Source organism: Callorhinchus milii, unplaced genomic scaffold, assembly GCF_018977255.1.
Source record: "Callorhinchus milii isolate IMCB2004 unplaced genomic scaffold, IMCB_Cmil_1.0 Scaffold14, whole genome shotgun sequence".
Classification (NCBI taxonomy): Eukaryota; Metazoa; Chordata; class Chondrichthyes; order Chimaeriformes; family Callorhinchidae; genus Callorhinchus; species Callorhinchus milii.
Genome location: NW_024704755.1, coordinates 15,084,419 through 15,104,497, shown reverse-complemented (window position 1 = coordinate 15,104,497; position 20,079 = coordinate 15,084,419). Strand labels below are relative to the sequence as shown.

At 42.6% G+C, this 20,079-nt stretch overlaps 1 protein-coding gene across 8 annotated transcripts in view; it reads right to left on the bottom strand.

Moving 5' to 3' along the window:
• Nucleotides 1–20,079, bottom strand: part of ndrg4 (NDRG family member 4) — a 62,732-nt gene that overhangs the window by 16,944 nt on the left and 25,709 nt on the right. For 6 of the 8 annotated variants that reach the window (XM_007904652.2, XM_007904650.2, XM_007904649.2 and 3 more), the window contains exons 4-7: nt 10,965–11,070; nt 1,710–1,830; nt 629–691; nt 176–236 (exon numbers count right to left, since the gene is read on the bottom strand). In XM_007904652.2, the coding sequence (XP_007902843.1) occupies nt 176–236; nt 629–691; nt 1,710–1,830; nt 10,965–11,070 (351 nt within the window). Of the gene's footprint in view, nt 1–175; nt 237–628; nt 692–1,709; nt 1,831–10,964; nt 11,071–18,679; nt 18,821–20,079 lie in introns of those variants that run through there. The other 2 variants (XM_007904653.2, XM_007904654.2) reach the window with 2 other exon arrangements.

Here is a 20,079-nt window from a genome sequence, read left to right as displayed (position 1 = left end):
CCGTGAGGCAGTGCTGGACATTAGGTATATCAGGCTTCCAGTGAACACGGAAAACACAGCTTGGGCTGTGTTACACACAGAACAGCAAGATCATTCTTTGAAAGGGGTCTTGAGAACCCTGCAAAACTCAATTGAGATCCAGCTTTTAAATTAAACTCATAGATTGGACACTTACAGCAAACTTGGCCAAGACATAGGACCCGGCTCCAACTCCAATTCCAACAACACTCTTAAATCTGCAATAAAATGAGACTTCAAGTTAGGCCATTGAATAAAGCACTTGAAACTTCTGGTCAAGTTCAGGAGACCTGTGAACACACCATGGAACCTTTGAAGTACAATCTAGTGTTCACTCAGACCTACTAATCAGATGTGACCAAGCAGGGGGTTACTGCGGAGATGACAAAATGATGTTCATACCGTCCCCACCTGTGGTATAACAGGAAGTAACTCACTGGAGCCCAATACCCATGTATGATATATTTGCATTAATCTGGAGTGGAATATTTCTACAGTATCAGTTCAGTGTCCATCGAGTCTAACACAAGGAATGACAGCTTGTGCTTTCCACTTACACTGGGAATATAATGAGATATTTATTACAGGACACTCAGTATATCGCACTCACCCAAAGTGCTGGATGACACTTGGTAACATTGCGGCCAGCTGGTCCATGGTTGGAAATTGGTATCTGATTGAGGAACAGAGCAATTAAAAGAGTTAGTGAGTGAGAGACACCCCTTTACATTAGTAAGTTAACAACAGGAGACAACGGTAACAAGGACAGTTATAGGGCATAGTGGAGGCCAGTGTTTGCTGGAAGCACAGAGGCCACATTTATGGTAGGGAAAGAAAAGAGAGCAAATTTTCCCCATTGCCTACTGTGGGGTCTTGTGACCTGATGAATACACAATGGTTCACAGTATTTAAAGTCTATCATAGGTAATGCTAGACAGGTAAGTCTATAGGAGAACCATACTGTCTAGGAAAGGGTGTAAAATACCCAACATTAACTGTATTATACTCACTTACTCATTACTCAGTGTATGTACTGATACTGAGAGATGGTAAATCCCAGAGGATACAGTCAATGGTAGATAACTCAGAATGAACTTGATGAAAAGCAAGGACAAGGGTGTTTCATGCCAAATAATGGTTACTATAGAGCATTTACAAGCTGAAACCTAATCATAGGATCAATTTGAACCTTCAGCCCATCTGATCTCATCGTTTCAGAACATCCGCCCTTCTTTCGTTTATCACAGCATCAATCTTTTTTTTAAATGAGTCCAGTGACCTAGCCTCAACCTGTTCTGGGTAACCTGTTCTAACCATTGATTATCTGTCCTGAAATTGCACTTGTAACTCTAAACCTTTGCCTCTTGTTCTACTGTCTGAGAATATCCTAAAGTACTGATCTGGGTTTACTTTTTCAATCCCATTTAAAATGTTGTACACTTCTATATAAGGTCTCCTCTGAGATGTCTTCGCTCAAGACTTGTCTAATCGCAGCTCGATCCTCTAACTTTGGCGTCCATCCTAGTTGCTCTCCTTTGCATCTAGGTCAATGGAGAACTCAGGAAAGTAAATTCTTAAGGTGTTCGGATGATTTGTAAAGGTACATTTGAGTGGCTTCCCCATTGGTGGGCAGTGGGGTCGAGTGGACCATGTTAATGTGATGTTCAAGCTTTGGATTGGCACTGACTCACCCTGCAGGGAACTGAGAGGCATTAGACTGCTGCCCTGGGGCATCCACATGGCACACCACAAAGTGCTTGGTGATCTCCTGCATATCCTCAAAGTTAAAGAATGTGTTAAAACACAATTTATCTGCAAATAAGAGAGAAAGAGAGAGAATCTAAGGAAAATCCAACCATTTTACTTTGGACCAGTTGACCAAGACCCAAATGAATGAGAGCTGCCTGAGGAATTCCATCAGATAGCACAGTGAGGGAGCTCACCCTCATAGTATAGAGTGTTGTACCTTGTAACACACAGCATGTGGCTATATAATACACAGGAGTGTTGCGCCCAGTAACACAGAGCAAATATATATTTACAGGAGTGCCCGGTAACATATAAAATATTCTATAATGCACACAAGTGTTATATGCAGTAACACACAGCATGTTATACGTGTTATCCCCCAAATAAAAAAAAGGGTCACTCACTCCATGGCTGTTTGTGGGATATTCCTGTGTGGATCGAGCTACTGCGCTTTTGCCCACAAAATACAGTTAATATATTACAGTATATCCTGTGAAGCACCCTGAGATGTCTCAACATCTTAATAAGGCACTATATTAAGTGCAAGGGTTAGTATATAAGTATATATAGTATGTAATCTATATTTCAGTTTGGATTAGACCCACAAAAAGCTCAACAGTGAGGTTAGGATGAAGAAGGCCTTGTGGCGCATTTTATCTCATCCTTCCAGAATACCCATGTAGGGTCAGGATTGCGGAAGGTAATTTTAGGATCAAAATCTGGAAGCATTTGTTTAAACAGAGGATGGTTAACAGCTGGAAATGGTGATAGATGTCAGAATGCCGCATTCATTTACGAAACAGCTTGATGCTCACCACCCAGACCCTGTGCCTCTTGTTCTGGTGCCTTGGTGCACCTGAAATCATTATTCTAGGTTTACTTTCTTTACTTTCTTTCCCATCTTATTACTTTTATTAGCCCTTCTTCGACACATCTCGTTTCAAGGCTGAAGTGCCCTAGTTCTGATTCCATTTGTTTCACCGAGGAGAAATTCAACGCAGATAAATAATATAGATATTCATCCGCAAGGGCAAAATTAATTGATTTGAAGGGCTGACAAAATACACAGTAGAAGCAGCTATCACCATTCTTCTCTGATCCACGGTCAGTCAGTCCTTGGAGGCTGTATTATACCAGACCAGCCTGCCAATGTTATGCGCCGCAACACCTGGCAGAACAAACAACCTTGGAGATGTCGGCCGTATTTAAGGCCCATCTTGGGAGGGAATGCTGACGGATGGAAGAGGCCATAAAACCAGTATACGACTGCTCGCTGCAGATTCGCACTGGGCTCAATAAAGAGCCTTATTAGAATCTGAAGTCACAGAAAGAGGTCTCTGAGAGTCACAGGCCTGCATTTGCTTAAAATGGGTCACAGAAATAATGAAGACTGTATAGGTAAGGCGCAAGTCTTAAATGTCTTTCCCTAAACCTCTCCCATTCCGCTGATCTTAACGTTGGTGGGAATTTATGCCCCAGGCTCTCAGACGGAGCCAGTACGAGGCTGGAATTGTAATCTGAACAGGAAGGTCACTTTGACACTTGATGTGAGGACAGGCCAGAGAACTAGGCATTCTCTGATATCGAGAAATATCTCTGGAATGTTTTCCCTCCTCTAACATTACATATGTAGGAAATTCTTGGCACTCCTGTTGTTTTTGTTGAGCTGAGATACACAGTCTAGCCTTGAAACAAATTAGTGAGATCACGGACTGCGACTGACATAAGGTTCTTCCTCCTAACAGGAATGCAAGGTCCTTACAGTATACAGCACAGCTCTTTCAGCACCTGCGTGATTTATTTATTAAACAGTCACAAAGACAGTGGCTGTGATTCCTGTCCTGGAGCAAAATTTCATATTGAAGAGGAGAAATGTGGCAGCTTTTAATTATGCTACTGAATAATAATAATATTCCTTACATTTAACATAGCAGCTTATCATGTCGTTGAGACGTCTCAAAGCGCTTCACAGAATATATTGTAAAGTGGATTGTCTGTGTTGTATTTTGAGGGCGAAACGCGACAGCCAATTCCGCTGTGTCCCATAAATGTCTGGAAAGGGACACAGCTTCTCCTTGAGACTGCTCTATAACAACTTACGTTCATACCATGTTCATACATACATTCCAACTCAGCTAATAGCTCTCATTTGCACACCACTGAGTCAGAAGGACAGAGGATAGTGTCCAAGCCTCAAACGCCAATGTAGTGTTGGAAAAGTGCTACATTGTTAAGAGGTGCCGTCCTATGGATCAGATGTTCAACTGAGGTCCCGTCCGTCTGTTCAGGTGGATGTTAAAGATCTCGTAGCACTCTTTGAAAAGAGAAGAGAGTTTCTCTCTCCCAGTATCCTGGCCAACAATCCCGAAAATAAAATTCATCATCCACTTCATGGCTGTTTGTGGGACATTGCAAACAACTGCAAAGTACAGTCACTCCGCTTTACAGTACTATATATCCTGTGAAGGGATTTGAGTCATCTCGACGACGACGTGATAAGGAACTAAATCAAATGGTTTATATTATTGTTATCATTATTATCATCTCTTTTAGCTGAAGGTATGTGAGAGAAACATCGACAGCCTGATTTCACAGTGCAGAGACAAGCAGTGTAAGGTTTAAACATTTCAGGCATTTCTTAACCAGCACGTGAGCTCCAAGTGTCCTTGTCTGCCTCTCTTCCCTCATCCAGTTCAGTGGGACTGACCTCTTCTGCTTCAAGTGCAACACAACACCACTATTTCATCCCTTCTAATAGTTTCTCCTTCCGTCCCCGTAAGGTCTCTATTCTCGAACCCCTCCTTTTTCACACTTATACTCTCCCTCAAGGTGATATTGACTTGGGTCCACATTCACATGTACACAAATGATACCAAAATCTATTTTTTCTCCTTTAGCCACAATTCCAGTCCTGCCAATGATCTGCCCGCCTGCTTGTCTGATCCCAAGGTCTGGATGAGTACCAACTTCACACAACTAAACTTGGACAAGACAGAAGCCATCCTCTTTGGCTCCCGTCAACGTCTTCTCACATGTGGTTCTGAACTTCTTAACCTTCCCAGCCTATCCTTTGGACTCATCAAACCTGTCCGCTAACCTTGGCTTCAGTTTTGATCCCCACTTATTCTTTCTATCCCACATTTGGTCCCTGACCAGAACTGCCTTCCTCCACTCCCACAACATCAACCGCCTTCACCTCTATCTTACTTCAAACACTGATGAAATTCTCATTCACGCTTACATCAGCTCCTGCCTCAATTTTTTTGATGCCCTCCTCACTGACCTCCCCAGCTCCATTATTAACAAGGTTCAAATGATTAAAAACTCTGCCACCCATGTCCTCACCCATACCAGCCTCTGTATTGTACCCCAATCACACCAAATTTTAAATTAAGTCCCAGTGACGATTGGGATTGCTAAAACAATGCAGCAAACTATTTTAGTTGATGTATGGTAGCAGTGTTTGGTAGACCAAGAGTTGAGGTGCATAAACAGAGCTGTGCTGTTTCTGATTATATGAACAAACATTCTGTTGTTCCTCTGAGTGTTTGAGACTTTTGAAACCAACATAAAAATGTCTTGTAAATACAAGGAAAGCATCCCAATGTACTCATTACTGTCAACTTGAGCAGAATCTCTCTCAGCACTGCACAGCTGAGAAGCCAGATTGACCAGCAAGATATTTACATCACTGCTGGTTTTAGAACTTCAATCCCTTCTGCGGGAGAAATTTTATCTGACTCAAAGGACTGCACAGATTCAGCTTGCTGCCTGCAATTATAATCCTTGCATTTGCTCTACTCAGTCTCTTGGAATGAGATCATTGCTTGAATCCTGATTTGGTTTGTGCCTTATCTTTTGTTTCACAATTTGGTTCAGCACCTCAAGGTGCTTCCCTGCAATGAGTCAGTCACTATGAAGCGCAGTGACTGTTGTTATGTCGGCCAATGCAGCAATGGCCCACAACTATTAATGAGGGGAGTGGCAAATTAATAATCCTTGCATTTGACATAGCTCTTTATCACGTCGTCAAGAGGTCTCAAAGCGCTTCAAAGTGGTTTGACTGTGTATTTTGTGGGCGAAACGCAGCAGCCAGTTGCGCACAGCAGTGTTCCACAAACAGTTGTGGAGTGAGTGAACAATTTTTATTTGGGGGATTGTTGGCCAGGACACCAGAAGAAGAGAGAAACTCTCTTCTTTTCGAACAATGCCATGGGATCTTTAACAGGCAGATGGAACCTCAACGTCTCCTCCAAAGGACGGTACCTCCAACAATGCAGCACACCCAGCTGGTGCACAAATACAGATAACCAGTTGTTCAGTAAACCAAATTCTAGCTGTGTTTGTGAGGGGTTTAAAATCTCAAAGCCAGATCTTTAGTCAGACTTGTGCTGACGCTGCTTCTTTGCAACCTATTTGTCAACTCAATGCTGCGCTTGTTGCTGCCCGTTAGTAAGTGCATCACGTTCACAGCAGAGTTGTCCGTCCCCAGCACGTGTTCTGTGCCTCTCGCGCTCTCTCTGCAGCCATCTCAAGGTGACCTCCACTGCAGCACAAATAGCATTCCAAGCCCATTAGAAAGACAACGTGGAACGTAATGTCTGAATAAAAGATTGATTAAATGCAGTTTATGCAGAGGGCTGACTTGGCGCTGTCCATCTCTAGACCCCTGACCTCGCTCACGCTTTGATTTCCATAATCTTTCAACCTTCAATGAACTGCTCTGCTCGCAGCAGCAGGCAGCTTCAGACAGCACTGTTAGCTCTCCGTGTTCTGCATCTTAATGTCTTCCTGCATCAAGTGAGGTACAGACTGCCAGGCAAGCAGTGCAGAATTTCCTGCAGTCTCTCTCTCTCTCATCCTAGTCCTCTCCACAAACCCGACTCATAACAGTGAGCTGTCTCTGCAGCAAGGAAGATGATAATCATCTCAAGCGGAAGGGGAGAAGAAAGGAAAGGACTATCTACCCCAGAGAGAAACATGAAGGGACGTCTAATGATGGATATGTGGCATCTACAAATATCCTTCTGACTGGGCTCCTCTCCAGAGAATTCAGTCTTTCTCCTCTCCTCATCCATTATGTCCTTCAGACTATTCTACCATTCCTCCCTCTACACCATTGTGTCCTACCACATCTCCTCATGTATACCATACCAACCTCCAGAGAAAACCCTTCTCTGTACTTTCTCATGTTCTTGAACCAAGCCACAAAAATACAACACAATCATTCCTCCCTTGTCAGTCAGTTTAGTGACATTGGTGAAAGCATGATTGAGGGTCTCAGTGGGCTGAGGGGAGAGGTAGTGGTGGAGACGGGCAAAGTTGCGAAATGGGCAAGGCAGAACTGATCATGGCACGGATGTGGGAGAGATACCATAGCACTGGCAAGATCAGATAATTCCACATAGACCAGGGATTGCACCCAAGGACCTTGCTCGTCCGCATGTCTCAGTTGCTCTATAAATAAACTTGCTGAGCCATTGAGGAAAAGTAAAATGAGAATGAGGCACTAACGATATCAGGGTTGGGCGTCTGGTTGTAATGATGTCTTTGTCATGTGAGGAAGGGTTCAAGAAACAAAAAAGGAGCATCAAGCAATGTTTAAAGTCTCATCATCTTGATTTCTCCTTGACTGTGGACACCACGCCTGCAATTGAAGGGGGATTAAATTCAAAACTAATCTTCGGAAACTTATTTCAGTGAGCGAGTAGTAAATCTATGGAACAGGCTCCCTAGGGAGATGGTGGAAGCAGAAAGTGTTGATTCTTTCAAACATAAATTAGATAAAATTTCCTTTCGTAAAACAGTATCTTGGGATACAGTATATGAGTAATTCAGGACATGACGACTGCAGGATGTGGAAGGTGAACTGGATGGACCTTGGCTTTTTAAATCATCTAGGGATTTCTGTGTTCCTATGTTCTGACTCACTGTTCCTGGCCTAGAGTGTGAGGGGATGAGGAGCAGTCTTCTCACCCATTATACCCCAACCTTTACCAGAATCACGAATAGTGTAGCCCCCTATCACGTTTCAGAAGGACGTCCCAAAGTGCTTCACAGGACCACAGGTGAAATAAAGTGACTGTGTATTTTGTAGGCAAACGCAGCAGCACAATTGCACACAGCAATGTCCCACAAACAGCCATGAAACAAATGACCAATTTTATTTGGGGCATTGTTGTCCAAGGCACTGGGAGAGACAAACTCCATTTGCTTTTGGAGTAGTTCCATGGGATCTTTAACATCCATCTGAATAGCTAGACAGGACCTCGGTTTAACTTCACATCCGAACGCACACTTCAAAAGGCATCAGCATCGCAAAAAAATAAAGAATCCCAACACCAACCACCTCCTAACCTACACATGGCCCGAACCTGAAGTAATATGATCACAAACTCAGGTAGGTGACTGCAGCGTTTCCTCTCAATGTCACACAGAACACATTTCTGCCACATTATGATTTATCCTAAGATAAATCTTATCCGAAGATTACAGTGGGCTATTTCTCCCAATTATTCTGACCAAAGGTTCCCACTCAAGCCATGACAGAAAAACCCCTGGCCTCACAGCTGACCTACAGAAAGACAACAGCCACCGTCAGCCGTCCCCATCTGGAAACAATGGCTGCCTCTCCAGGGTGACTAACCAAACTCCACTACGCAACAGAATCTATAAATGACTTGTGTTCAACTGTTTGATGCTCGAAAGCTTCATCACCAAGGTTACCATCAGAAGCTTAATCTTTGCAATACATCACTGCAGAATAGTCACGTACCCCAGCACAAAGCAACCATCTAATGAAATGTTGGGTTGCATCCAGGGAGCATTGGACATCAAACCTGGTGTGGATCACTAAGAAGACCATATTTTGAATACCGAGTACAGTATTGGGCAGTTAGCTGCCACTATTCTCCCACAAAATATACAGTCAATTCACTTTACAATATATTCTGTGAAGCACTTTGAGATATCTCAATGACGTGATGGGTGCTATATGAAATGTAAGGATTATTATAATTATTATTGCTCTAAATCATAAACATTGGAAAAAGGAAGACTGAGGGGCCACATGATTCAGGTCTTTGAACAATGAGAGAACGCTCGTGGAATAACTCGAAGCAACCAATTTTCCCATAGACAATCAGCGAAGATTCCTTATGAAAGAATCCCCTTCTAAACTGTGACAGAAGATTTGCTTGAATGGGAAAGGTCCACTTTGTTACACACAACAGATCACCGAGAAGCATAACGCCTCGGTCCGTTCACTTGCAGTTCACAGCATTGACTGTAGGTCAGCTCAACAATACTCAATGGGAGATAGCTTGTAGGATTCTATTAGAAATGTGACAAGAAATGGTGTAAACAGGGAGCGTCGCAAAGGCAAACATTTGCCTCTCAATCAATAAGTTATGGATGAGAGTGAGAGCTGTCGCCATCTTCTGTACACAGCACATTTCAGGGCTAGTAATTGCTTTTATGATTGTCGTTGAACTTCCAGATCTCAGTAACCATGGTAACTGTGACACAGATTCCCAGAACCATACCAGGTATATTTCTACAGTGAAGAGCTAATTTATGATTGCCACAATTTGTGAGTTTTTCCTCATTATTTGCTAGAGCAGCAAGAAGGATAACTACATCAAACAGAGTCTGAGTACAGAAGGGGGAGGCTGATGGTGAGACATCCCCTTTAATGAAGGTCCTAATAGTGAGACTTCCCCCTTTAATAGCGGTCTTGATGGTGTCTCTTCCTTTATTGGAGATGTTGATGGTGACACCCCATTAATGCGCGGACTTGATGAGGGGAAGAGGGGGTACTGATGGTGAAACCTCTTTAACGGGGGGGGGAGGGGGCTCTGATCATGAGAATTCCCCTTTAAAGGGGGTCTGATGGTGAAACGTTTTTGGGGTCCAGGTACTGAGATTTTTCAGCCATCACTAACAGCTATCTGTTTGATCACAATGAATATTGTGAGTCTGGACTGGGTTACACAACTCCTAATGGAAATGAGCTTTGCTAAAAATCTATCGTCTGAACAGCCTTCAGGAGAGACGAGTGGAATGATGTCAGAATTAACAAGTATACAAGATGCTATCCTATATTGGACCATACCACCTACTGGATCTCCTGGGCAGGGCATTGCACAAATAAATACTCTCTGAACCCGAGGCAACCAACCAAAATGCTTCAGAATATCTTCTCATCGCCATATCTCTACTTCCAATCCTTTCACCACCCCACCCCACCCGCCCCCAGAACCAATTGTATCGCAGTCGTGTTTATTCATTAATAATAATAATAATCCTGGCATTCGATATAGTGCCTTTGATATCGAGACATCTCAAAGTGCTTCACAGGATATATTGTGAAGTGAATTGATTGTGTATTTTGTGGGCGATACATGGCAGCCAGTTGCGCACAACAATGTCCCACAAACAGCCACAGAGTGAGTGCCCAATTTTATTTGGGGATTGTTAGCCAGAACACAATGAGAGAAACTCCCTTCTCTTTTCAATTAGTGCTGTGGGATCTTAAACGTCCACCTGAACAGGCAAACGGGACCTCGGTTTATTGTCCCATCCAAAGGACAGCACCTCCAACAATGCAACATACCCCCAGCACTACATTGGAGTGTCATCTTAGATGATGGGATTACAAGTCCTGACGTGGGGCTTGAACCCACAACCTCCTGACTTCAGAGGCGAGAGTGCTACCACTGAGCTAGGCTGATACACAATTTCGATAAAGGAAAAGAGATAAGCGAGGAGAAGCACATGCAGATCACCCTGAATTATGCATTCCAACTAAGTAAAGTAAACAATGCACAAGGAATTAATACAGATACAGAGGACCCTCTTGTCACTGCAATGTCACCAGTTAAGAAACCCCAACTACACCAGCAGAACCTGCAATGGACATCATTCGGTTCAGAAAGTCATCTCAGGTCAAACACAATCCTGATCCAAGTGTAATGCTGTCAAAGCTACATTGTTCCAAACAACTTCCCATATCTCTCACGTAGAGTTCCAACAGCCTTGACTCCCATTGTACAGAACTCTACTGGACCTAACTGCCTTGTGTGGAGCACACTGCTTACTCCCTGAGAATTCTCTTTCTCATGGTGCCATTTGTGTCGATAGGGATCAGACTGTATATGTAAGCAGATGCCCAGTACATGGAGAAAAGCTCAACTCACGGTTCATCCCCACATCGTGGTAGGTCAGGATCGCCGGGCGGTTTCCTTTCGGGGCACCGCGGATGACCACGTGCAACATCCCATAGGGAGTGTCAATGTCGTGCTCCTGGGGAGAACATTCAAATAGAAATAATTAACCAGTGAGTGCACAGAGAACCCTCTCCCCAATAACACAACCTCCTAAAAATTATGGGTCCATGATGGACAAACCCAAACCCTTTGGTGATATACCCTTTCTGCACGTGACAATTATTTCGGTGCTCTTCACATCTTAAAGTGCAGTGACATCTCAATGGAGATTTTTCGAGCAGAATCCGTTCCCAGAGGAGCCTGATTCTAACATTCAGGGCATTAACGGATACGGGGCAAGGCAGGATAATTGGACTTGATGTGCAGATCAGCTATGATCTTATAGAATGGCAGAACAGCCTTGAGGGGCTGAATGGCCTACTCCTGTTTCCATGTTTCTACATTTCAGCCCCGTGCTGATAGTTCCTCTGCAGTACCTCCTATGTGGTTATAAACTTTAATAGACAAAACATATAACCAGCAATGATATGAATGGCTCCATTTAACTTTTAAGTGAATTTTGATGAGGGAAAATAATTGGCCGAGACACCAGTATACCTACCTGCTTCTCTCATTCAAAACAATTTGACATTGTGTACCAAAATAAGAGCTTGCAACTGAACCATGATACTTATAGCAATGCAGTGCTCACTCTGTAAGAGTACACTACGAGGCAGCCAATTGTGCACAGCAGTGTCCCGCAAACAGTCGTGGACTGAGTGACCAAATTAATCCAAAAGGGATTATTCCCCACGGAAATCGATCCATCAATCGAATAACAACCGGGTTCCTACTTATTGCTAGGTAAACAGAAGGTGTGGAGTAAGGAAAGTTGCCTAAGATTTCGCTCGCCTGGGTCCTCTCACTTGTGAGGCGAGCGGTTTACCAATACGCTAACGCAACTGGGTGCTTATTTGATCTGCAATGGTTAAGGTGCTCTAACCAATATGTGGAGTCCTGTAGCTCAGTGGTTAGAGCACTCGCTTTGCAAGCGAGAGACCCGAGTTCAATTCCAGGCAGAGGGCGAAACCTTGGGCAAGTTTCCTTACTCCACACAGAGCCTAATAATAATCCCTCCAAAACCAAAAACAATAATAAATTGGTCATTTTCAATCTACGACTGTTTGTGGGGCATTGCTGTGCGCAATTGGCTGCCGCGTTCGCCCACAAATATACAGTCAATTCACTTTACATTGTGTTCTGTGAAGCGCTTTGGGACGTCCTCCTGACGTGAAAAGCGCTATATCAAATGCAAGGATTATTATGATACAGGACTCCACAATTTCTTTAAATAGTCAGTAATTAACATCAGAAACAGGACATCAAGAAGAGTGCTGGTGGCCAGGACACTGGACGAATTCAATAAATAGGTTGATACTGTAATCAAAAGACTAAGGGTAGCTAATCTGGAATAAGATCAAGTGGATTAAAAGGGCCTTTTTCATTTGCACCACTCTTGTGATTTTGTGAAGTGGAAGAATACTTCACAGCAAGCTCGCTCAAGGAGGAAGCAATGTCACAGTGATCCTTGGGAAACTGTTCATTAGGAAATCGTTGCACAAAGACCACTGAGTGCAAATTGCTGTGGCCAAATACCAACCACTGGATTGGTGCTCAACATTTTATTTATTCTGATTCCAAGAATTATACTTCGGTTCTCTTGAGCTCCCATTTTATAATTCCAAATTACATTAAAGACGGGAAGTGTCTGTGTGGGAAGCTGATAGGGTTTTAAGCATCAAATAGCTAATCTCTTACATGCCACCCTCCAATCACTGCCCATTAGAACACTATCTGTGACACACTCCAATCTCATTACAATGCTTCCAGTATAATACAATCTCAGCCCCATTCCACCCTCCCTTCTCAGTCATAAGACCGTCTCTGCTTCAAGGATACTTTAACCTTGATATTTTTATTCCCTGGGAGATTCAGCGAAACAAACGAGACACGAAATTCTACACAGAAATTCTTCTGTCATTACACATGATGGTCTTAAAATATAAGATGGAGCAGAATTGTGGACAATTCTTCAGTTGAAAAGCCCATTTCTACAGCTCTTAAAAACAATCAGCTGCCAAATTAAAGCAGAATTTCCACAATTTTGAGCCGCCTTATATTTTAAAGACAAAATGGTGTTGAGGTTTAATTTCAGGCCTGTCATTTATTACGAATTGGGAGGGGCTTTCCAACTCTCCCCCCCCCCCCCCCCTCCATATCCTCTGCCCCTATTAGGTTGCTCCAGGGGTTTGTCTGCTCATACTGGTAAAAGGATTAAACAAGACCAAAATCGTTACTGCAGATTCACGTCATTTTGCTGCATTGCAATCAGGAGAAAGACTGTCGATGAAAGACTGTAAGGTTCAGTCAGTGCTCGTCATGAGCTGTACCAGACAATGAAATGGCCATTCCTGCTGATCCACGGGGTTTGGAACAGCATTTAGCCTGTCCATCATTCTTGAGCATCCAAAATTGAGCATCTGCACATTTCCATTGTATATCGTGGGTTTAGCACGCATGGATGCCACGTTAACACATTTTCTATCACGCACTTTGTAATCGGATTTAGCATTGCAAGTGGACAAATATTGAGAAGGATGAAAGGATTATAAAGCTTGGGATTTGATTCCAAAATTATACACACGTACACACTCCAACACAAATATACACTCCTTTGTCAATGCGCAAAGATGTCAAATGAAGACTTTCTCGTGCTGTGCATTCCAATTCCTATTGCTCTCTGTGAGAAGAAATATCTCCTTGCCTTACATCTGGTCAGAATCATAGAATTATACAGCACCGAAGGAGGCCATTCGACCTATCGTGTCTGTGCCGACTCTTTGAAAAGAGCTATCCAAATCAATCCCACTCCCCAGCTCTCTCCCCACAGCCCTGCAAACGTGTCCTCCCCAAATAATTATCTACTGCTCTCTTAAAAGTTGTTATTGTATCAACTTTCACCACCTTTTCAGGCAATGCATTCCAGATCTGAACTTGCTGTGTGAAAACTTTCTCCTCACCTCCCCTTTGTTTCTTTTATACTGGTGTCCTCAGGTTACCGACCCACCCGCCAGTGGTCCTAAGCTATTTCGTCCGAATTTTAAAGTTATGCCTCCAAGCAATTGATTGTATTAATCATGTCCTGCTTGTTCTGCCAAATCCCTTCATAATCCTGAAGACTTCAAGCAAATCACAGTTTTCTCAGCACCAGAGAATGCCTCCTCAATGCATCCTGGCTTTCACAACCATTTACCTCCTGCTCCACACACACCTCATAGCAAACCTACTCTGCTATCTCTCCAAAACCAATGTACTATCTGTCATTTCACCCCAATCGATTTGGATTCTATTTCGCAGAGGAACACTGTAAAGGCATTCCATTAAAAAAATCCTATGCTACAAAAATAGCTCCAGTCATAGATACATTATTATTTTATATCACTAAATGCAGGTTTGAATCTGTGAAGGGCTCAGCTTGAACCATCGTAATAATAATAATAATCTCTCTCTCTCTATGATGTGCATTTCCAGTGTTTCCGGTTCTGTTTCAGGTTTCTCCTGATTGATCTAATAATATGACTATTTATTATTGATCAAGCCTGGTACAGGATGCAGTGCTTCTGCCCTTTCACTTTTCACAAACTGATTTAGTTGCGATAACCCACGGGCACATTGTCACTGTGTCTTTGGCCCTTATCAGCTGTCTTCATCTTGGGAGAATGGACTTTCATCATTAGCAGTTGATATTGTCAAGGCTAAGATACACAGATCAAATTTGATACCAAATCAGTCACTGTTGCTCTTTTCACTGACTCTAAACTTGGAAATCCTTAGTTTAAGAGAGGAGCTCACAGATCTTGGATATATTTAATAATAATAATATAATAATAATATTAATAATAATATATTTGTAGGATAAAGTAGCAGCAGACCATTCAACCTACTGTTCATTCATTCATCCCCACTTTATTCATCCGTGCAGTGCCTTATCTTTTAAATCCCACTTCCAGGCTTTCTCCATGCTATCTTACTTCTCCTCAATTTTAGCCTTGAAAGGAAAGTCAGAAAGACATGTCTTTAGACAAAGTGCAGTTGAAATTTCTGTTCTTAAGTTGTGGTGTGCCCATAAATTTTTTAAAGAAGAAATCAGATAGACGCTTGAAAAAATGAATTTTAAAGAGTATGGGGAGTGAGCAGGAGTGTTATAGTCGAGCGGGAGACTTGTATAAAAACAATTAATTTGATGGGCTGAATGGCCTGTTTCGGTAACATTTAATGATTCTGCGGCAATCAATGCAGAGTATTCGAAAGTATCTGCATTTTCTGGGAGGGACGAAATGCTTTCACCACGAGATTATACTATTTACAAGATGGGAAGTTAGCAACAGTTAACCGGTAAAGAACCAGAGATCTTCACCGTAATCTTTCCATAAGATGAACCTTTATATTTTTTGTCCAAATATTACTATTGTGGCAATGAAGGGGTTAAAGATTGGTTACATTTCAGTGGGATATAAACCACCATTATCACTATGTATCATAGATATTACAGAAAGGAGGTCATTCAGCCCATCAATCTATGCTGGTGGTAGCTCCAGATAGAGCTCACTAATCTATAAATAATAATCCTTGCAATTTATATGGAGACTTATTATGTCTTCTAGATGTCTCAAAGCATTTCCCCAAGTGAATTTCCTGTATAACTTGTGGGTGAAACGGAGCTGGCAATTGCGCACAGCAGTGTCCCAGATAAAGTCATGGATTAATTTACTAAATTATTATTATTAATCTAAATTCAATACTCTGCTCTGTCCCCTTCTATATTATTTCTCTTCAAATACATATGCAATTCCCATTCACATGGAAGGTAACTTTTTTTTAAAACATCAAAACCCCTCAAAGTGCTACTTGTGCAAAGTGTTACGTCAGTCATTAAAACCCTAAAAAAGAAAAGCATTTGTCAAAGTCTGAGCCAAATTCACTCTTTGTACATAATAATACTTACATTCAATATAGCAGCTCTCGTGTTGGGAGGTTGTCTCAGAGGGTTTCAGAGGAATTACTGTTAACTGCAGTGACTTTGTAGGTAAACATGGCAGCCCTATTCATCCAAAAGGCATCACGTCTGATTATGCACTGGGTTGTCAGCATAGGTGCTCAGTTCAAACGATTCCTCTTCGCTTCCCTCGGCTCCCACCCCCAGTTCAGATGCCGTGCCTTTATTGATAGGACATCCTCCCAATGTGAAAGGCACTATATAAATATCAATTAGTATTGTAAAGTCCTTGAACCCACAGCCTTCTGTCTGACACCTGGTGAGTTGTACTGCACACGTGAGAAATGCTTTAACCGGGTCAACAGACATTGCGGATGGCTGATTTTGTGGCATCAATGCTTGTGAACTAGTGAACATTAGATGGTTGCGAAAGCAGATCAGGAGTGCTCAAAGTCAGACAACTCTTACCAAGCTTACTCCCAAATAAAATTCTGCCATCAATGAAGGCTGAGGACGGCCCAAGATATCCCTCAGTGGGGCACTTGTTATAATAATAATCCTTGCAGTTGATATAGCGCCTTATCACGTTGTTGAGACGTCTCAAAGCGCTTCACAGTGTATAATGTAAAGTGAATTGACCATGTATTCTGTGGGCGAAACGCAGCAGCCAATTGTGCAGGCCAGTGTCTCACAAACAGTCAGGGATTGAGTGACCAATTTTTTTGGGGTGGGGGGTAGGGAGCAGATGCATTTTTACCCCCGGAATCCACCAATTGACGAACAATCGGATTCCTATTTACTGCTCGGTAAACAGAGGCATGTGTGGAGTAAGGAAACTTGACTAAGGTTTTGCCCCACTCGGAAATCAAACCCAGGTCACGCGAGGCTTGCGAGGCAAGTGCTCTAATCACTAATCAATGAACTCCACTTGTACCATTCAAAAAAAAGGGAAGGACCAAAAAGATATTGTTAGCGAGTTTGCAACCAGGGTCCTCTCCCTGATCACTTTCAGGGATGGAGGTGCACACGTGTGTGGGCATTACCTTAGGTGTATGGGGACAGGGTAAGTAAATGGGTTGCCCTTGAGGGAGCCAGCACAGACATGATGGGCTGAATGGCCTTCTTCTGTCATGCAAATTTCTATGGTTCTGTCGTGAGGTCAGGATGAGGATAGGTATAATGCCCTCTCAGTTAAACAGCCTCCCAGCACTCGCTGTGAAAAGGAGTCAAATGCCACCAGGGGGAACGGGAGGAAATCAAGAGTTCGAGCATGCTGCAGTGGGTGTGTGCATTTAGATCTCATCACCATTACTCAGCCATTACCTTTTACAGGGTGACCTATTGGCACAGTGCTTTGGGTCCATATACAACGGGTCTGCAAAAGAAAAGTAGCTGCTAGTCTTGCTTCCGGATCTTGGATGAATTAGGGTCCGGTGTCTGGTAACCGTGAGCTCACAGAACACTTGCATTATTAGTGACCTCGTGGTCTAGTGAGGCGTGTTTATAACAAGGGCATCCTGCATGTCTTCAATGATATACGGTCTCGATGTGTCCTCTGTGTCATCGCTCCATTTGAACATCGTCTTCCTCACAAATTTACTCACCCGGTTGTGAAAGTGGGAATCTTTTTCGAAACTTTAAATCAAATTAATTTCCGCACCATTTTATTGGGAAACATCCATTGCACCCAAAAAATCAGAAACACTACTTGTGGGTAAAGTACAAATCTCCTGGTCGCACGCAAGAGGCTTATGTATATTTGACAAAGTCACACAAAGTGATTCGTATATAACCACCCAGTGAAGCATGACTGTTTGTGGGACAGTGCTGTGTACAATTGGCTGCCGAATTTCATCCACAAAGTATACAGTCAATTCACTTTACAGTATATTCCGTGAAGCGCTTTGAGATGTCACAAAGACATGATATGGCGCTATATCAAATGTAAGGATTATTATTTATTATTCTTATTATTATATGTAAATGTAGGCACATATATATATATATAATCTAAACCTTCCAGTCTCAGTAACAATGCACACATTCCTCTATGAAGGCACTCGTATTAGCACACCATGAGTGTTAGACACCCCCTACTCCATTAGCTGTAGTCACACAAACACTCCCATTTCCTTTGTGCAAAAATAGCAAAGTCAGGGGTAGAGTGGCTGAGCTTAGAGATGACACAGCAGCTCTCCCAGTCAAAGCCTTACAGCAAACTCACTGTGTCTCTCTCTCTCTCCTCTTCATTGATAGATCACTGCGCTGCAGCAACCAACCCTCTGCCATCACCACACTGACTGAATATATTAAGTCCTGGCATGAAGCTCACACACACACACCATTGTACAGACACCGTTCTCAGCAGCAGTGTCCAGACCAATGCATTCACTTTTACCCCTACCTGGATGTATTTAACAGGTAGCTTCTGAAACCAAGCAGCAAGCTGGGAGCATGTCCTGAAAATGTATTGATCATTATCAACACCAAGCATCCCTCTCACACCCCTCTTATCAGAGCATGTAAAACTGATATCAGAAACAAAGGATGCACATCTGTTTAGCTCTGAACGTTAGGTTAAAGCTCTCTAACCAAGACACCATCGACAAAGACCACCCTCGCCAGACACCCTGCGTGGACTTCCACTTACCCCATCCCAGCACTCTGGCATCTTGAGATGAACAAAGTGAACAGTTCCACCTGAGCAGTTAGAGATGGGCTTAGAGTCGGTGTGTGTCTGGATCAGGTTCTATCACAGCTCTGCATCCTGTCACTCAGAAGGTGCAGATTTTATAGGAGCCTGGGGTCTCTGCAGTCACCAGAGCAGTGTGCAAAAACACATCCATTGGCTCCCACTGAAGTTGGTTGTCCTCCGATTGGCTCCGAGTCTGTTCATTCCCTTGCTCTGTGCGAGTGTGTTTGTGTGTGAGTGTTTTTTGAGAGTGTAAGTGTGGTACTGCCAATCAAACTGTAATACTTATATCTGAATACATGTCACGGAAGATGGTGTTTTTGTGTTTCGTTGCGCCTTTTGTTGCCCAAAATATATAATGTTTTACAAATAAATATATATTTTTTAAAAATTCTGCTGAAATTCTGCTTGTGGCCTCTTGCAATCCCTCGCTTTCATCCAGGCTCTGGAGCCGAGGTGAATTTTTATGACTTGCTTTGGGAACGTACAATGTCATTCACTGCAACGCCTTCCCCTGCATCCCTCTGAGCCAGTGTCGCAGTCATCTTCTCTCTGATACCCACTTCACTGCCACAGGAACAATACAGAACGGAAGCACACTCCGCATCTGCCTGCCAGTTAACCCCAGCATGTTTTATTGCCATTTCATTCCAAGCGAGGCTTATAATTATGCATGAGATGTGTTTTTATAGAGAAATATAACACTGCATCAAGAGGCGCGAGAGAGAAAGAGAGAAAGAAAGTGAAATTGGCAGATCATTCTCTACATAAAACCAAGATTTACAGCTAATACCTCAGCCAATATTACAAGATTCAATCCCTAAAGAAATTGTTTTAACGATAAAATAGGCACCTCAGTTTAATGCTGGGAAGCTTTAATAGACCTGCACAGGTATAATTTATGATACTCAGAATAACCTTCAAATCCCAACCTGAGATTTCTGAAAGCAGCAGCTTCTACAATTCTGACAAGCACTTTGAATACTTTGCATATAATGGGAAATATTTTACTTTGAAAAATGGGTTTAAAAAGCCAAGTGCATATTAGAGTCGAATGCCTTTCAGATGTTAATTTTTTTTCTTTAGATGAAAATGGACCTTGATGTGATTTTCAGACAAAGCACATGAGCGCACCTTAGAACACACAGCCACACCCAACCCGTGCACTGGACGTGAAAATGTAATTAATGTTCAGGCGATCCAGGTTTGAAAGCCTTCATTTGTGTTTTAAACTGTTGATGTTGTGCTTCTATAAATTACAGGACGATTCCCATTTTTATAATGATAATCCTTGCATTTGATATTACGCTTTATCACATCGTCAAGACCTCTCAAAGTGCTTAACAAGATAAAATGTA